The following is a 20000-nucleotide window of genomic DNA, read 5'->3' as shown; positions in this document are numbered from 1 at the left end:
ATCATTATGGTTTTAGAGTCTAGCTAGTTTTCTGCCGTATTCGTTAAAAAGTTAAGCCGGACCTTTAGCGATGTAAGAGCGGGTGTGCTGGTAGTGATTTGCTGACATGGAGGCGCTGGAAATGGAGAGAGAGTTCGACCTCTGTTGTTAGTTGAATAGCCTCTCTGACATGAAAGAGTGTGTTTTGGGGGTCATCATGGGGGCTCTGGGCCGCCTGCTGCTGTCTCTTCTCCTGCTGTCCTGCTGCTCCGGGAGGCTGTTTCAGGTAAATAAAGCGTGTCGCTCGCTGACTGTGTTGTTGTTCATGTTCCTGGCTATTTATGCGCAGTGGAGAGCGCAATTGGAGCCCTAAACATTACTGTGCCTTGCGAGTCTATTTCAGGCAAGTCAAGTTGCCACGATATGATAGGACCTTTAAAGTTTAAAGTGTTTAGCTTATTGAATTACAGTATCCAAATTGTCTGAAGAAAGTTAATACTGTGTGTGTGTGTGTGTGTGTGTGTGTGTGTGTGTGTGTGTGTGTGTGTGTGTGTGTGTGTGTGTGTGCGTGCGTGCGTGCGTGCGTGCGTGCGTGCGTGTGTGTGTGTGTGCGTGTGTCGCGCGCGCCTGTGCCCATCTCGACTCACTGTTTGCCAAGGCTTGCTTGCTTGCTGCTGTTCTGTATTGCCATCTCAGTGGTTGCCACCCTTTGGTGGGTAAATATGGGAGTGGTGAACACACACACACAGTATTAACTTTCTTCAGACAATTTGTTAGCATAGGGCGTAGAGTTGGGCAGGGGGGGATAAGGATATCCTGCTAAAAGAGGAACACTATAGGGTTATTACAGCAGTAACTTTGAGGAACGTGAACCCCTGGCAGACACACACACTTAGGGTGGGGGTGGAGGAATCGATGCAGCATAGTTGTGCTATGTCAATTACTGTATCGGTACATGGTACACCAAGTATCAATCCTTTTTATATAAAAGGGAGCAAGTGGGCTTCACCTGTCTGTTTCAATTTTTGTCCCACTGATGATGTCACAATGTCTGACATCATCAGTGATGTCATCAGTGACATCATTATTGACCAAAATCATCTTATGCCATCACTGATGATGTCATAGGCACTGATGATGTCATAGGCATTGTGACATCATCAGTGATGTCATACGCATTGTGACATCATCAGTGACAGTGATGTCATCAGTGATGCGAAGTTGAGCAAATGTGGAGCAAATTGTGACATCAGGCGATTGTGCTGCGTATGCGAATAGAGCAGACGAGGCCACGCAGCAGCGGCGCACCAGTTGTTCCAACTCAACCTTCATTTTGATGTCATCTGAACACCTTTAAAGTTTCATGAGCGCATCTTGCACGGTTTTGACGCTATCACCAGTGTTGTGCAAGTTCACACTTCACAAGAGCTCGCTCAAAGTTAAACGGAATATCACAAAATGTTTAAAATGGCAATAATATACTGTATCGAATATCATGATAATATATCGTGGGGCCGCTGGTGATTCCCACCCCTAACACACTCACACACACACACACACACACACACACACACACACGCACACAAACACACAGGAGGACTATACTGTAGTCAAGCTATGTTGAATTCAAAGAGACATGAACTCCCCTGGCAACGCAGACAGGTGGCCTAAAAGTCTCTCTCTCTCTCATACCTCTCTGTCTCTCTGTCTCTCTGTCTCTCTCTCTACCTCTCAGGTGGGGGGGGTGAGGTCAGTCACTCTTCCAGAGTCACTCCTGTTCATCTCGACGCTGGATGGTAGCCTGCATGCTGTCTCTAAACAGTCAGGAGACATCAAGTGGACCCTCAGAGAAGGTCAATAAACAGACATTACCACTTCCTAGCACGTTTCATGTTTTTTGAAATATTTTGTAATAATAGCATTCTTCTTGTACAATTTCTTTCAGACCCCATTATTCAAGTGCCTGTGTACCTCACAGAGTGAGTCAGACACACACACACACACACACACACACACACACACACACACACACACACACACACACAATCAATCAATCAATCAATCTCTGATATTATAATTGTGGTTTCTGTAGGCCAGGTTTCCTCCCAGACCCCAACGATGGCAGTCTGTATGTGCTGGGTGGCAAGCATAAAGAAGGCCTGATGGTGAGAAAGACTGTGTGTGTGTGTGTGTGTGTGTGTGTGTGTGTGTGTGTGTGTGTGTGTGTGTGTGTGTGTGTGTGCGCGCGCGTGTGTGTGCGTGCATGCGTCTGTGCGTGTGTGTGAGAGTGCGTGTGTGCCTGTGTGTTATAACACTTTTTGCCTGTAATCAGCCTTTGTCGCTCAGTGAATGGCAATGAGAGTGTAAATGGTCAATGGATCAGCTGGGGGGACATGAGGAGTGATGATTGGTTGGGTTTAGGCATGGGAGGGAGTGATGATTGGTTGGGTTTAGGCATGGGAGTGATGATTGGTTGGGTTTAGGCATGGGAGTGATGATTGGTTACACCGGCTGGGTGTGTATGCGGGTGTCTGCTTCCAAGCTGGGAACAGATTGCCGAAGCACCAGCCAGCCAGCCAGCAGGTCCACGCAATGTGTTTAACACTATTATTGAAATGGTTTTTTTTACCACAGTTGTCTGAAATATGCAATATAATGACAAAATAGTATATCTAGGAGAATCTGCAGACTTCATTCAATCTGTTTGAACCAGAAATAGCTTTATTATCCCAGTTTGGTTCAAAATAGTAAAATTACCACCGCTCATCCGGTATCAGACTTTGCTGAGGTGCTGGAGCTTAAAAATATCAAAATGAATGAAAAAAGGAGCGTCCGCACACTCAAATCTGTGCAAATATCTTGTTTATTGCAAGCTTTCGGTCATAGACCTTCTTCAGGCATAAGACAGGTAACAAGTGAATACAGCCTATAAAGGTTCAGACAATCATCACTTGATTAGCCAATGTACAACACCTGTGTCCAAAAAAACACACTTCCTGGTGGCTAAACATCAAGGGAATTGTAGTCCTATAGATTTTCAGGACTACAACCCAAAGATACAAGTGTCCACTGAGACAAGAAGCACTATTCACCTTATTCTTTGCCCACACATGGACGCTTCCGCATTACGTCATTCCGTAATAGTATTTCCGTTTTGACTTGCCAAAAACTCTGCAGGCAAGATGGCTGCGCACACTCTAAACTAAACTGGCAGAATTACTCCGCCATAAACTAACATATCTTGGCCAATACGTATGTAACATGCAAAATAAAACAACCCGTAATATCTTAATTTTATGTAGAATGCAGAGGATATGTAACTGTTTAGTTAAACTTGCATTCCAGGAATATTGTGCTCTTAAGATGACGTTAGTGGAGTCGAGGCTGTTGCGTCCTGAAACCCACTAGCGTAACCTATGTGCGATTCGAAATAACGCATCCGAGATAGAAACGTTATGAATATAGCCACGTTATAAACAACAAACTAACGCTGGTGATCCGTATGGAAACAGTGTTACTCGAAATGGTTAAAAGTTATTATCAATTTGGTCATTCAGTGGCATTTTACTGCCATATAACATAACTAACTAGTGGCTAACCACAGAAGCCACAGAAGGCAACTAGCGCTGAACCGGAAGAACAAATACGTTTGCGTTGAACGCGGAAGAGAGAAAAAGTGGGCGTGGTGAATAAGGTGAATAGTAGTACATCAAATATAATTTACAATATATACAACGGAACAAAAAAACAATAGAGAATGTTACAATAATGTAAACATCAGGCAGTAGCCATCATATAACGTATAACATATACAATCTATTGTAATTTATTCAGAGCACAACAGTCATGTCAAAATCCTCATTTAGACCCAGAGGTTGTAAAGTTTCTAGGGTGTGGATCCAAAAAAGCTCTCTCTGACATAACCTCCTGTCAACATCACCCCTCTCTGAAGAGTAATGTGCTCTATGCCCCGGAACCTGAGGGAGGAGATGGGGTGTGAGTGGTTATTGAAATGACAAGCTATTGGATAGTTGACATCTTGGCGTCTTATGGAACTTTTGTGTTCACTGATCCTTTGTCTAAGGGGACGGGTGGTTTTACCGATATAAAGTTTATCACATGGACATTTCAACAAGTATACAACATTTTTTGAATTGCATGTGATAACTCCCCTTACTGGAAAAAATTCCAGTAAGGGGAGTTATCACATGCAATTCAAAAAACGTTGTATACTTGTTGAAATGTCCATGTGATAAACTTTATATCGGTAAAACCACCCGTCCCCTTAAACAAAGGATCAGTGAACACAAAAGTTCCATAAGATGTCAACTATCCAATAGCTTGTCATTTCAATAACCACTCACACCCCATCTCCTCCCTCAGGTTCCAGGGCATAGAGCACATTACTCTTCAGAGAGGGGTGATGTTGACAGGAGGTTATGTCAGAGAGAGCTTTTTTGGATCCATACCCTATACACTTTACAACCTCTGGGTCTAAATGAGGATTTTGAAATGAGTGTTGTGCTCTGAATAAATTACAATAGATTGTATATGTTTTTTGTTATATGATGGCTACTGCCTGATGTTTACATTATTGTAACATTCTCTATTGTTTTTTTTGTTCTGTTGTATATATTGTAAATTATATTTGATGTACTACTATATTGCTTCTTGTCTCAGTGGACACTTGTGTCTTTGGGTTGTAGTCCTGAAAATCTATAGGACTACAATTCCCTTGATGTTTAGCCACCAGGAAGTGTGTTTTTTTTGACACAGGTGTTGTACATTGGCTAATCAAGTGATGATTGTCTGAACCTTTATAGGCTGTATTCACTTGTTACCTGTCTTATGCCTGAAGAAGGTCTATGACGGAAAGCTTGCAATAAACAAGATATTTGCACAGATTTGAGTGTGCGGACGCTCCTTTTTTCATTCTTTTATCCCAGTTTGGTAAAATGATGATGAAATGAGTGGTGTCCCATGTTCTAGGTAATTGATTTCAAACACTACAAAAGCAAAGCTACACTAACTTTACTTACCCACAATATGCGTGGCGTTCGCTTCACTACGCTGTAGGCCTGCCTACATTGGTCAACGTTTTACGGGCCACGCACGGCCTTAAGCTAGGTTTCAACCCTAATTAGGAAATGGATAGTTCTGGTCCTTGGATTATGATTGGCTGTTCTGGTCCTTGGATTATGATTGGCTGTTCTGGTCCTTGATTATGATTGGCTGAGCTGGATTCAAAGCAAATACTCTATAAACACACACCGGTGACCGCATCACAGTATTACTGCTCCAAACAGCATCTGTGTGTAGGACTGCAATGCTTGGATTTGTTATCAATACTGCATTTTTTGTTGCTGTGTGTTAGTTTTATGAAACCTTGTCTGGTACTGTAGGCTATATTATGTAGTAACCCTTTTCTAAAAGTAAGAGGCCGTGATTGACAGGGATTTGACAACGTGGGTTTTAGGTTTTAGCCCCTCTGCTTGGCTATTGTAAAATCACTGCCACCACAGCCTCTAAATGACCCTATTGTGTTTATGTATCTGTTAGAAACTGCCTTTCACCATCCCAGAACTGGTCCAGTCAGCTCCATGCAGGAGCTCTGATGGCATACTCTATACTGGTGAGTAATGTTGCTGTGTGTGTGTGTGTGTGTGTGTGTGTGTGTGTGTGTGTGTGTGTGTGTGTGTGTGTGTGTGTGTGTGTGTGTGTGTGTGTGTGTGTGTGTGTGTGTGTGTGTGTGTGTGTGTGTGTGTGTGTGTGTGTGTGTGTGTGTGTGTGTGTGTGTGTGTGTGAAGGTCGGCCGGTTTTGTGGGTTCTAGATATTTGACATAATTTGTATCTTTTGACAGCTGTGCGTGCATGCATGCGTGTGTTTTCCTGCAGGCAAGAAGCAGGATGTGTGGTTTGTGGTGGATCCTCAAACAGGTGAGAAGCAAACTAGTTTAACCACCTCTTCTTCTGAGTCCATCTGCCCCAACACTCCTCTGCTCTACATAGGGCGCACAGGTAACAAACTCTCACTCACTCACTCACTCACTCACTCACTCACTCACTCACTCAATCACTCTCTCACACACCCACAGACACACACTCTCTCTCTCTCTCTCTCACACACACACACACACACACACGCGCCTGATGTTTAGTCATGCGTCTTGACCCGGTGTGTGAGGATGTGTGTGTGGACCACTGACCTAAATAATATGGACAAACCCATCCACTATTTTTTGGACTCACGTTTTGCAGCAAAGTGTTGTCTGTCGCCATCTTGGGGTCCTTGCACAGCTCATGTGAGATGGGGGTTTCCCAGAGCCACAACTCCACCTGCTATTGGTCCGTGATCGGCAAGCTGCACCATCACTGCACAGGCGACCTGTCAATCACCCCCTTTTATATAATCTATTTTACTCCAAACGGACGAGTTATATAAAAAATACCCCCCCTACAGTTGTTGGGAAAAGTTTAAATTAGCTAGACCAGTGGTTCCCAACCTACGGTACGCGTACCGTAGGTGGTACTTGCGCCCCCTGCTGGTGGTACTTGGAAGGCTCTGTGGATTTTTTTTTTTTTTTGTGCAAAATCCATGGTGGTCATTAGTAGTAGTTTTCAAACATGTGAAAGTGAAATAATAATAATAATTATTAATATTATTGGCAATGTTTCTCAAGGTACTTGATGGTGCTGGTGGTACTTGATCCCTGGAATCCCAATGTTTAAATTATGAAATAAACCCAACTATAAAATCAATTGTAAAACATGTTTATCTATCAAAATAATACTACGAATGAAAATAAACTTGTGATCATTGAAATTGAGGTTTATTTTGTTGTCTTGAGAGGGACTACAGCTGCTATTTTGTTCAGTGTTCTAATTTGGTGTGTGTGTGAGAGAGAGAGAGAGAGAGAGAGAGGGAGGGAGAGAGAGAAAGAGAGACACTGTACAGTTGATATGTTGTTCAAAATGTTCCAATTTGCTGTGTGCGTGTGTGTGTGTGTGTGTGTGTGTGTGAGAAAGAGAGAGAGAGAGAGAGAGAGAGACAGACACACACTGTACAGTTGATATTTATTGTTTGTTTACAATAAATACTGTTATTTGGAATAAATTTGCCTCCTGCGTGAACTGTGCATATAGCTGAATAGACTGTATTTTAACGTCGGTCATATGGTGGTACTTGGAGAGCCAACTACTTTCTCAGGTGGTACTTGATGTAAAAAGGTTGGGAACCACTGAGCTAGACTAAAGCCGTGTTTCCTGCCTCAAGTGGCCATTCCAGGAACTACAGCTTTCTGGATTACTTCCGCATCTTCATGGGAAAACCCCAGAGCTTGCCCACTGGTGTGAACCTGTGCTTGTGTGTGTGCGCGTGCGCGCGTGTGCGTGTGTGTGTGTGTGTGTGTGTGCATGCGTGCATGTGTGTGTGTGTGTGTGCGTGTGTGTGTGTGTGTGCGTGTGTGTGTGTGTGTGCGTGTCTTCCAGAATACATGATCACCATGTTCGACACCAAGACACAGGAGCTACGATGGAACGCTACATACAACGACTACTCTGCTCCCCCTTATGACGAGAAACAAGACTACAGTACGTTCCTGACACACATTAAATGCACATGGTGACAGGGCAGAGCAGTGAACTGGAGCTAAAGAAATGTATATTTGCTCAGCTGATAATGAGCTTATGGTGGAGTTCAGTCAGGACAACTTGCATATAGATATGTATAAAAAAAAAGTTATGATATAGCATTAAGTTTGGTTTTTGTTTGAATAGATCTGTTTTTATGGGTGGCTGCTGCACATGCAAGACTTGAAGCAACACACACACACACACACACACACACACACACACACACACACACACACACACACACATATATATATATACATACACATATATATATTTAAGCAATATAGCATGAGAGCCAGTGTGTTGTGGCAAATATATCCCGCTGATCAGCTGTTATCCCACGAGGCCGCAAAACGGTTTCCAAGTATGATAATATAATAATAATAATAATACTATAAGTCCGACTGGCATGGCATTCTGATAGAGTCAGTTGAAACACTACTGTAAGGCGGGACCGCAAGAACGTGCGGGTGATTTGATTGGATCGTTCTGGAGACTGAAGTTGACATTGGCCAATCCTGGCGCTTGCTGAGAAGCTGAGAGCTTTCTGGAAAGCCCGACACGCAGCTCGAGCGCAGCGCTGCATTCTCAGCGCTTGCTGAGAAGCTGAGAGCTTTCTGCAAAGCCCGACACCAACTAATGTTACGGGGTTAAATGCGGGGTTAACAGCCTTTTTTTGCAAAGAAGACATTAGCCCGCGTCTATTCTTGTACAAAACATAATTTTCTGCGAAGTATTAGTAAAGTTATAAGCGAAGATCGATTCACAAGGATCTGATAGCTGTCTCCGCCATTTGTTTTTTCTACATTGTCATTTGAGGTAACCAAAGCCTTTTAGTAAGAGAGTTGCTATGGCAACTCATAACCCATGGCCATGGGTTATTGGAGTGGGTTATGGGATTTATACAATGGCTGTGAACCAATCAGATTGCTTGATTTGAGAGAGCCGTTTTATAAATATATATATATATACAGTATATATATATATATATAGGTTTGTCCATATAGGAGGGGAACTTGTTGGAACCTGTTAGTGTGATCCTCTCACGCGCTACGTCCTCCCGGTGAAACTCCTCGCTGTCAGGTGAAAAGAAGTGGCTGGTGACTGACTGCACATGTATCGGAGGAAGCGTGTGCTAGTCTACAACCCTCCCCAGATCGGCAGAGGGAATAGAGCAACGACCGGGACAACAAGGGGAATTGGTCAAGTACAACTGAGGAGAAAATCCACCCACCCAAAGAAGAAGAAGAAGAAGAAGAAGAAAGAAAACACTCTTGGGGAACCTGTTTTTAGGGAAGTTGGAAAGTGTATAGTTGTCATTTTCCCTCTGTAGATATTGTTAAAGCCCCATTCAGTAACTTTTCCAACTGCGCCCTCTGCGTGCATTCGTATCGATAACGATATCGCCGTTCAAAGTCAACAAAACACAGCGCCAGAAAGCTCTATGTACATGTTGTGACATCGGGTACTCACCACGTGATGAAATAATAATCCATAGTTCCGTGAAACATAATTTTCGTAGCGAATCCGAATCGAGTTACTTCCTTGCTTTCAGGCAGACAACACTTACGCTGTACAGCGCATGCGCACATCCTTTTCTTTTTTTCGATTGTATTGAAACGGGACGCTGACAGCAAACTGCTTAGTCCCAGTGCTGGCCAATGGAGGGCGGTGTGGGATAAATAAAGCCGAGAGTCTTCCTATTACCAGTCAATCTACCATGTCCTGTGACTAAATAGCTGTTTTTTTACAGTAAAAAATGTCAAAAATCTTAGTGATTGGGGCTTTAAGATTGATACAGGACAGGTTCTGTAATATGTTGATGGGATGCAAGCAAACAACCAAGTAAAAAGGTTAAATAAAGAGAGAGTTCCACTTCTCTCTGGTCACATGACCTATAAAACCTTTGGAAAAATAACTGGGTTAAGATGTCAAACTCAAACTTCTCCAATACTCCTCCCACTGCTCACCTGTCCTGCCTGCTCTCCCCTCTAACTCCTCCCACTGCTCACCTGTCCTGCCTGCTCTCCCCTCTAACTCCTCCCACTGCTCACCTGTCCTGCCTGCTCTCCCCTCTAACTCCTCCCACTGCTCACCTGTCCTGCCTGCTCTCCCCTCTAACTCCTCCCACTGCTCACCTGTCCTGCCTGCTCTCCCCTCTAGAGATGGCCCACCTTGTGTCTGCTGGCGATGATCTCGTTGTGACGGTTGACCGAGAGTCAGGTAGGGAGAGGTGTGTGGTTTTTACTATGAGAATATCATATTTTTGACTTTTTAGTTTGTGAGTGTGTGTGTGTGTGTGTGTGTGTGTGTGAGCATTTGAATGTGTGCTTGTATACCCATCTCTGCCTTCTAGTACAGCTGTAAGTGACATGACCTGTGTGTGTGTTTGTGTGTGTGTGTGTGTGTGTGTGTGTGTGTGTTTTCCAGGTGACGTTCTGTGGAGTCAGAACTATGGCTCGCCCGTGGTGGGGGTCTATCTGTACTCGGGCGACTCGCTGAGACACGCCCCCCGCCTTTCACTCGCCATGGAAACACTACGCTTCCTCACCTTCTCCTCAGCCAATGACCAGGCAGACACACACTCCACCTTGAAGTGGAGCTATCAGTTTGTGAAGGAGCAAGCCAGCGCACACACACAACTTGTGTAAGAGATATAATATACACACACGCACACGGCCCGACACACATACAGTACATGTGCATACATAGAACCTTGATGTTCAATCCTGCAGTGACACCTTTGTTTGAGTTGGTGATGATTGTAATTGATCACAGTGGAAACGAAATTAGAAGCACTCACTGCATTTGTCACAGAGCGTCGTCATGAATAATATCGTTAGGCTTCAAAGAAAGAGCTGAAGAGAATGCCTAATAACCTGATCTCTGTACTACTGAAAAATCGCAGCCCAGCCAACAAACGCATGAACAGAAGCTGAACATGTCCCTGCTAAATATCAGGGCGCTTACAAATAAGCCCTTTGTCATCAATGATCTTATCAGTGAACACAAACGAGATGTTATTTTCCTCACTGAAACGGTGATATCATTTTTTACGCGTTAGAGCTCCCAGCCATCACAGCGCTCAACAGCGCCACTCTGGTCGAAAGCTCAGTAAAAAATAATATCACCAGCACAGACGCTCATGGACTTTGGATGAAAAGAGGCATTTATGAGCAGCGTCAAGCTTTCTAACCCCGACGTTGAGAAGCAATGAACCCTTCTTCTCAAGTATGTGGCTTTGAAATGTTTCTGTGACACTACGTGCATATACGTGCATATCGCTGATTTAGACAGCTTCGGAGCCAGAGTCGCAGGCAAGTCTATGTACGGATACGGGACTCTTGTAGGGTAGACAATGACGTCATACCCGGAAGAGTCGTAGCGGGGCTAGCCTTTGCGTAAAAAGCATTCACTTGACCCTGCTGTTTTGAGTCACTTTAGGCCCATATCCAACCTGCCCAAAGCAGTGTTAAAACTGCTGGATGCTTTCTTGCAAGATAACAAGATACATGAAAAATTCCAGTCCGTTTTCAGAAAAGGACACAGTACTGAGACAGCACTTACAAAAGTAATTAATGACCTTAGAGTGAGCACAGATTAAAAAAAAAAAAAAACGTCTCAATCCTTGTTCTTCTCGACCTACAGTAAGTGCTGCGTTGAATACTTTTTGACAACAAAATTCTTCTGAACAAACTAAATAGCATTGGACTCTCTGGAACCCTACTGAACTGCTTCGATACCTACCTTACTGGCAGAAGTTACTTTGTTCGTCTGGGTGAATTTATTTCTGACTTGCACAATTCTCTTTTTGGGTGTCCCTCAGGGCTCGATCCTTGGTTCGATTCTGTTCTTGCTTTATATGCTTCCAATTGGTGAAATGATCCGTGCCCATGGTTAAATCATTCACATTGCTACAAGCAGGGACAGAGTTCATAACCAAGCTTTTGTTTGTTGCAGTCCTACCCTCTATGTGGGCAAACTTGACTCCCACCTCTATGCCTCTACTTCCCTGGTCCACCATGGTGTCTCGTTAGTGGTGAGTTCAAATATATCATGTACTTGTTGTATCATAAGCCTGCGTTCATCCACTCAGTTTCCTCCAACATCCAAGTCTTCGAATGAGACATAGTTTGATCCTGTAGTATTGGTCAATAAGAAACAGATGATGATAGGTGTTATAGTTTTAACTTGTGACTGGTTCATGCTGCTTGTCTCCGCGGCAGCCTCGGGGACTGACCCTGGCGCGGATTGAGGGTCCGGTGACAGCTGGAGTCACAGTCAGAGAGAAAGGGGAGTGTGAGATCACACCATCCACCGATGTACGCTATCCACCTGGGAGCACAAACAGCAAGCAGAACCACTGGCTGCTCATAGGTACACACACACACACGCACGCACGCACACACACACACACACACACCCTTGAATGCTTTATTTGAGTCCACAAATTATATTAGAACTACATGGAATCAAATATAGCAGTGTTAGACAATTGATGAACACCTAACTGTACCGCCCATAAATGTAGGGACTACATTTGCTCTATGGAAAGGTGACCATAGTAGTATTACTGAGGGGGCTGAAGAGCTAGGCCTCGTTGTCTCCCTTGGGCCGCCCCCTATCGATAGGGTGCAGCAGTGCCAGGCCGCCCCACTGCAGGGGGCAAGTCAGCCGGCCTCAGGGCGGCCGGTCTGGGCTTCTGATGTCGGCTCTTGGGTCCAACCTTGGGGGGAAATGCTGAATGACACAGATGAGCCGGGGATAGTCTGGACATCCTGCCGGAGGGTCCTCAAGGCTAGATCCTCAGTTGTCCCCTGCAAGACCTAAGGCCTGAGCAGCTGCCGGAAGGAGCATAGTACGCTCTGATCTGTTGTCCAGCAAGACATAGGTATCTACGTATCTTGCTGTTCCCATGGCGCAGGACCACCTGGGAAAACGTGCAGCAGAACACAGTTGTCTGCGGCTGGTCTGCCGGTCTGCCCACACGGGCAGGGATTCAGCTCCAAATAATCGAGCAAGTAGGGAATGGCAAGAACTGGGGCATTCTGCTGTCCATAGTGCACATCTCCTGGAGTGGCATGAGGAGCAATGTAGGATTATCCCATGGCTGGCTGGAAGCAGCCATAAGCTGCTTGGTGCACCCCTGACGGCCCACGGATTGCCGAGATGTGGCGGCGAACTCGGTTCCAAGGCATACTGTATATGCTGGGCCAATCTGGAGCTGTGTCACCGCAGGCGCGTCAGGAGGTGTCATAGGCACCGGGGTGCTGGAGGTCTAAGCTAGAACGTTACGTTGGTATAATGATTGATCGTTGCTACGGCTGCTAGCACAGTAGCCTATGGCCGACCTCTACCCTTTGGCCTTTTGACTCGTCACCTCATTGATGTCATCAGATTCAATGATCCATTAATTTAGTGCCATCTTGTGGCAACAGATGCACTTTGCAGTGCTTTGCTTTGTTTGTGACAAGCCTCACACACAACACAAACAAGCAGTTAATTCTGTGCCACGCAGGCTGTGTTTTCATGCGTTTCTCTCATGATCAGCGCTGATCACGGGTCTTCTCCAATCCACTTGGGTATTACACATAATGTTAAACAGACCCGGCCGGGACCTGTGGTGATAGAATCAGACCTGACCCGGATCCAATTGACCATAATAAACATTGATCCGGCCCTGTACGGGTAGAGTAGAGTAGACCCGCGAAGACTGGAGGGGTTCAGCCTCCGTCGAGAGTGGAGTTACCTGTTGCGCGGCGGGAGTCATCTGTGTAGTTGGGTGTGTGGGCTCCATCTGATTGCGTGCTGCTGATTTATTGTAAAATACTTTTTGAATTTGGAATTTGGAAGAAAATCCACTCCCTTAACTGACCAGAAAGGAAATCAACCCCAACCCTATATACTGACATCAGAAATCAGAATCAGAAATACTTTATTGATCCCCGAGGGGAAATTACACAATGTTGCAGTTGCTCACTTCAAATAGGGAAATATTTAGGCATAGAGAAATTATAAGAAGAATAGACTAAGACAGTAGAAATGTAATAAGATAAAACCAATAAATAAATAAAAATAAATATGTTAATATGTGCATTATTCTACAATATTCATCAAGTACTATAGAATAAGAGAGTGTGAAATATGTACAAAATACTAATACGGTATATACAGCAGTGTGAATAGTTATTGTAGTACAGTAGTAAGGTGCAAAAGTGAACTGAAGTAAACTGCATATCAAGTATTGTGGATAGTCATTGCACAATGGATTATTGCACAAAACACGTATTGCACATATACATGGAAATACAGCCGTAAATGCATTATGCCCGTGTGTTTGTTTGTGTATTCTAGGTCATCATGAGCTGCCTCCAGTAGCCCACACCACCATGCTGCGGGATTTCCCCGTCAGCCTGCAGCATGCCGGTGATGCTGTCATCCCACCTCGATCGACCGCCTCCCCGGTCTCTCCTGCCTCCCACTACCACCAGCACTATGTGAGTCGCTGCCCCAACTGACGTCGGTCGATAGGACAAACTGTGTGCTAGATCAGTGCTTCTCAAAGTGGGGTTTTGGATATGGATATAATGACTAAATGGGTAAAGGCAAATAATAGAATAGCCTTTAAAACCAGGAAGCCATATCAAGATATCTGAAATCTAAGACGATATCTAGTCTCATATCACAATATCGATATAATATCGATATATTGCCCAGCCCTAATAAAAGCCACAAATGATACTTAATTCCCCTTTTAACAAATACGTCCCTCACTAACTGCTATACAGAGAACAAACGACAAGGACAGATATAGCTCTGAGTGACCAAACAATGTCTAAAAAGTAGGAAGGACTGATAAACCCAATTACCTTTCCATTGTCTGTCCTCCCTCTAATCCTCTTCATGCCCTTCAGTTTCAGAGTGTGGCTGGCAGCCATGGCGACACTAACCCCAGTAGAGGGGGTGTGGATGGCAGGACAGCAGGAAAGACCCAGAGGCCGTCCGCTGTGCTGCCCGTCTCCCTCTCTCAGGACCCCCTGACCCTGGCTGTCCTAACCTTGCTGCTGGGAGGATGGCTGGCCTTCGCCCTCACATACCCCTCTGTAAGTTTGTGTGTGTGTACTGTGCATGCATGTGTGTGTGTGTGTGTGTGTTTGTTTATTTGTTTGTGTGTGTGTGTGTGTGTGTGTGTGTGTGTGTGTGTGTGTGTGTGTGGAGGTGGTGTGATCTGTATCCGTGTGTGTGTGTGTGTGTGTGTGTGTGTGTGTGTGTGTGTGGAGGTGGTGTGATCTGTATCCGTGTGTGTGTGTGTGTGTGTGTGTGTGTGTGTGTGTGTGTGTGTGTGTGTGGAGGTGGTGTGATCTGTATCCGTGTGTGTGTGTGTGTGTGTGTGTGTGTGTGTGTGTGTTTGTTTATTTGTTTGTGTGTGTGTGTGTGTGTGTGTGTGTGTGTGTGTGTGTGTGTGTGTGTGTGTGTGTGTGTGTGGAGGTGGTGTGATCTGTATCCGTGTGTGTGTGTGTGTGTGTGTGTGTGTGTGTGTGTGTGTGTGTGTGTGTGTGTGTGTGTGTGTGGAGGTGGTGTGATCTGTATCCGTGTGTGTGTGTGTGTGTGTGTGTGGAGGTGGTGTGATCTGTATCCGTGTGTGTGTGTGTGGGTGTGTGTGTGTGTGTGTGTGTGTGTGTGTGTGTGTGGAGGTGGTGTGATCTGTATCCGTGTGTGTGTGTGTGTGTGTGTGTGTGTGTGTGTGTGTGTGTGTGTGTGTGTGGAGAGGTGGTGTGATCTGTATCCGTGTGTGTGTGTGTGTGTGTGTGTGTGTGTGTGTGTGTGTGTGTGTGGAGGTGGTGTGATCTGTATCCGTGTGTGTGTGTGTGTGTGTGTGTGTGTGTGTGTGTGTGTGTGTGTGTGTGTGTGGAGAGGTGGTGTGATCTGTATCCGTGTGTGTTTCTCCAGCGTGCAGCCCAGCAGCTGAAAGCTCAAAGGCAGCTGGAGGAAGCCTTTGAATCTCGCCTCCAGCACATGCAGACGAACACGCAGACATTGACCTCTGCTTCTTCAGACACGGCCCTTTCTACAGACACTAACCTCTCTAGTGGTACGTAACGTCACTGATAAAAGGAGCTCTGTTAGATGATTTATTCTCAACATTTAGGACTGCTATCGCCACTGCTGTTAATTATCATACTGTAACTTGTCCAAGGAACCATCTAACCTGGTGCATTATTAAAAATAAGCAGAGCAAAGCAGTTACATTAATGAACTTTTTATTTAACACAATACATTGCAGCAGATAACCCAATATAGTGTAATGTGCAAATCTACAGACTCTCCAGTTAGTGAGAGTCACCAGATAAGGGCTTTCCTTAGTGCAGTAAACAACAACTTTAGATTTTATCTAATCGAGATGTGAGACTAACATGGTTAAAGCTTCAAGCATCCACGAGAAAAGGCATAGCCTTATTTATGAATATATATTTATGAATCAATATTAGATCCATCAAAAGAAGATTGATTCAATTGGATTTTTCATTTTCTTTTAAACCCAGCCCTACCATCAAGGTTCCAAATGGCCTCAGCGTAACCAGAGCTTTTATTTCAATGTTCCACTACTAGGATTCTTAAGATCATTAATCTGTGATAAAGTATCTCTGTAATAAAATATCCTTCTCCTAGTCTAGAAATATCTTATTAATTCCCCAACAAATTAGAATGAAAGGATAAACTAGATCTAATCTAATACCTGCTAGAGATACCTGAATGTTCTTCTTTTACTTCTCTAAATGCAGAATCCCAGCCTGCATCTGCCGACCCTCCCCCTAGTCCTCCCTGCAGTGGCGCTTCAGAAAGTGACACCACTGAGCATAAACCCACAACAGGTCAGGAAACACACACCTGACATGCCAAGATAGACCAAACGGTCTGTGTGTGTGTGTGTGTGTGTGTGTGTGTGTGTGTGTGTGTGTGTGTGTGTGTGTGTGGGGACATACGTCAGCCTTCCATTCAGTTAAGATGAACTTCTCTTTGCTCTGCTGTACCCTTGTCTCTCAGAAGGGGGCAGTGAGGAGGTGCAAGTGGGTAAAATCTCCTTCGCCCCATCGGAGGTCTTGGGACACGGCACAGCAGGAACCTTTGTCTTCAGGTATCGTGTATGTGTTCATGTATGCGTGTGTTTTTAACTGTGTCATCATTTAACACAGCACTTTTTCCATAGTTGATCTAATTGCCTTTTTCTTTTTCTTTTTTACTCGTGCCGTTTTCTGTTCCTATCTGTTCCCATCTGTTCAGTGTTTGCTGTATGTGAACGCCAATAAACCTCAGAATTTCTGAGATAAATGTAATTTTTGAGGCACATACTGTACATAATGCGATGTGAAGTCTAATGGGCTGTTTGTGTTTGTGTTTGTGTTTGTGTTTGTGTGGGTGTAGGGGTCGCTTCGACGGACGGAACGTCGCGGTGAAGCGAATCCTCCCAGAGTGTTTTGAGGTAGCAGAGCGCGAAGTGCAGCTGCTCCGAGAGTCTGACACGCACCCAAACGTCATCCGATACTTCTGCACAGAGAGAGACCGCCTCTTCACCTACATCGCCATAGAGCTGTGTGCTGCCACACTGCAGCAGGTCACTCACCTTTGGCCTTCTCAAAACACTGTTTACTTTCACCGTGACACAGATTGCAATTAACATCTGGTCATTGAATATAGATTAAAATAGGACATCCCTTAATTGCAAACCTGTGCGTGTGTGTGTGCGTGTGCGTGTGCGTGTGCGTGTGTGTGTGTGTGTGTGTGTGTGTGTGTGTGTGCGGGCGTGTGTGCGTGCGTGCGTGTGTGTGTTCTCTCTGCAGTATGTGGAGGATCCAACCTGCTTCCCCGAGCTGAGTGCTGTGAGTCTGCTGGAGCAGACCATGTGTGGCCTCTCTCACCTCCACTCCCTCAACATAGGTCTGAGATGCACGCGCACACACACACACACACACACACACACACACACACACACTACGATACACGACCATACGGACTCAGCGCCGTGGCTCCTGTGTGTTACATTGCTGGCTTGCTTGGGAAGATAAGCAGGTCTGTGGTCAGTCCTTGGATGGTGCTGGAAGTGGTGGCGGACCAGCAGGAGGTGCTGTTCCCTCTGGTCTCACGGATAATCTCCACAATGCCCCAGGGCAGAGACAGGGACTCTGTCCTGTAAGACCTAATCCTTTGGATGAGACGTTAAACCAAGGTCCTGACTCTCTGTGGTCATTTAAAGATCCCAGCAATCAGCATTCTTAGCAAGAGTAGGGGTGTAACCCTGCCTGGTGCCCTGGCTAAATTCCCACACAGGCCTTCCTTCCATCATGGCCACCTAATCATCCCTCAATACTTAATTGGCACATTCAGTCCTCAACTCTAGCTGATGTGTGGTCAGCGTTCTGGTGCAAACTGGCTGCTGTGCATCACCCAGGTGGGTGTTACACATCGGTGGTGGATGATTTGGGTCAACACCCTTCCCACCCCACACACACACAGTCACACATACACACACACACACACACACACACACACACACACACACACACATCCTCGCATATGTGAAGCACTTTGGGTGCCTTGAAAAGCGCTATATAAATACAATCATACACACAAAGTTTCTAGATCTTTATTTCACTACTGCTTTACTCAATCCTTTATCTCTTCTTCCTCCCTACCCTCGTTAACCTTAATTGCTCATCTTAATTTGCACGTCTCCCTCATTCATCTGCTCTTCCAGCTCATCGGGACCTGAAGCCCAGAAACATCCTCCTCTCTGTACCAGGTGCGCTGGGTCGGGTCCGAGCCCTCATCTCTGATTTTGGACTCTGTAAGAAGATCCCGGATGGCCGGTGTAGCTTCTCTTTGCGGTCAGGAATACCGGGAACTGAAGGGTGGATTGCTCCTGAAGTGCTACAGGACACGCCTGGAAACAACCCGGTAGGATACAGAGACACACACAAGCACACACACACCAACACACACAAATCATCTTTATTTGAACCTCAGACAACTGAATCAACTGGTCAACCAGATTGGCTGAGAAAACACTACAGTATGCAGGGGTGTACTTTGAAACTTACTGATCCAATGTCTCCTCTCCTCTCCTCTCCTCTCCTCTCCCCTCCAGACAGCAGCAGTGGATGTGTTCTCAGCAGGCTGTGTGTTCTACTATGTGGTCAGCAGGGGGCAGCACCCCTTTGGTGATGCGCTGAGACGGCAGATCAACATCCTGGCAGGGGAATACACACTGTCGCATTTCATGGAGGACGTGCATGGTGAGGCCGTGTGTCTGTGCAGGTGTCTACACTGGGCTGTCTGTGTCCGAGTCCTAACTGTGCATTCACACTGGCCAGAAAAATAAATCAATTGCGCGACGAGATTGCCTTCAGAGTCAATGCAAACATGCGTATGATGCGAAATTTATGCGGATGGCGTGAAATTCACCTGGCGACATTCACTCGAGTTCAAGTTTTTCAAGCCAATCAGCGTTGAGATTCTTATGGAAGTGACGGTGAATTACAAAATGGAGCCTAACCTAGCCTAGCCTGGAGTAAACAGATAGTAGCAGAGACCATCTATACTGTTTGTGGGTTTCCACAGCAATACGACACCGCCTCATGGAATATCTGGACCACAATAAAATGGAGAAGACTTGGAGAAAAGTGAACAAGGAAGTTGGACTGAAGTGGTAAGTTCTGAAAATATGTTTCATTCCAGTTAACATTATCGGTTGTACTACGAACCAAGTTAGCACACGCAGCCTGTTAGCACAGCCTGTTAGCATTGCTGGCATACAAACAACCGAACGTTTAACTGGAATAAAGTAATGAAGAAAGATATTTTCAGAACTTACCAGGTAAGTTCTGAACAGGAAGACTTGCCATAACCTGTGACTTGACTTGACTTGTCTTGACTTGCCCAAAACAAAATGACGGGACTTTCTTGAGACTTGGGACTTACTTGATACTTGGACCAAAGTGACTTGGTCGCATGTCTGCCAGGTAGTGTTAGTCCAACTTCCTTTCTGACGTTTCTCCGCACGTGCCAATAGAGCAGCAGCCGAGCTGAGGGGGAGGCCACGCAGCGGGCGAGCCTATAGGAATTTGAGCATGCGCGAGAGAAATACAATACAATACAATACAATAAACATCACAATGGATAAACCTTACAGAACATATTTCCATGGAAAGAATTTCACACAAGCACCAAACTACACACTTTGAAAAAACCTGGGCTTCCTTCATAGCTTCGTAAAATTTGCATGTGAATCAATCCCCTCCTACGTCTTCTACATAACACCTGCTTTTTGTTCATCAGTCTTTGCTACTTTATAATCATCATTGCTGTTATCATTAATCATTACTTTCACCGTT

General features: G+C 45.1%; 1 protein-coding gene across 1 annotated transcript in view; it reads left to right on the top strand.

The window, feature by feature from the left end:
* The window catches only part of ern2 (endoplasmic reticulum to nucleus signaling 2), a 23874-nt gene that overhangs the window by 5 nt on the left and 3869 nt on the right, over positions 1–20000 (top strand). Inside the window, exons 1-20 of the mRNA XM_083656295.1 lie at positions 1–265; positions 1715–1832; positions 1925–1958; positions 2072–2144; positions 5539–5611; positions 5875–5997; positions 7468–7569; positions 9775–9834; positions 10042–10258; positions 11572–11650; positions 11838–11988; positions 13966–14108; positions 14526–14714; positions 15562–15703; positions 16395–16484; positions 16657–16747; positions 17035–17224; positions 17451–17547; positions 18365–18564; positions 18755–18902. The exon at positions 1–265 is cut by the window's left edge and continues 5 nt beyond it. Coding sequence (XP_083512421.1) covers positions 170–265; positions 1715–1832; positions 1925–1958; positions 2072–2144; positions 5539–5611; positions 5875–5997; positions 7468–7569; positions 9775–9834; positions 10042–10258; positions 11572–11650; positions 11838–11988; positions 13966–14108; positions 14526–14714; positions 15562–15703; positions 16395–16484; positions 16657–16747; positions 17035–17224; positions 17451–17547; positions 18365–18564; positions 18755–18902 — 2416 coding nt within the window. The 5' untranslated portion in view covers positions 1–169. The remainder of the gene's footprint in view (positions 266–1714; positions 1833–1924; positions 1959–2071; positions 2145–5538; positions 5612–5874; positions 5998–7467; positions 7570–9774; positions 9835–10041; positions 10259–11571; positions 11651–11837; positions 11989–13965; positions 14109–14525; positions 14715–15561; positions 15704–16394; positions 16485–16656; positions 16748–17034; positions 17225–17450; positions 17548–18364; positions 18565–18754; positions 18903–20000) is intronic.

This window comes from Poromitra crassiceps, assembly GCF_964638095.1.
Source record: "Poromitra crassiceps genome assembly, chromosome: 19".
Taxonomy (NCBI): domain Eukaryota; kingdom Metazoa; phylum Chordata; class Actinopteri; order Beryciformes; family Melamphaidae; genus Poromitra; species Poromitra crassiceps.
The sequence above is the reverse complement of the archived record's forward strand: the minus strand, read 5'-3'. Positions and strand labels throughout refer to the sequence as shown.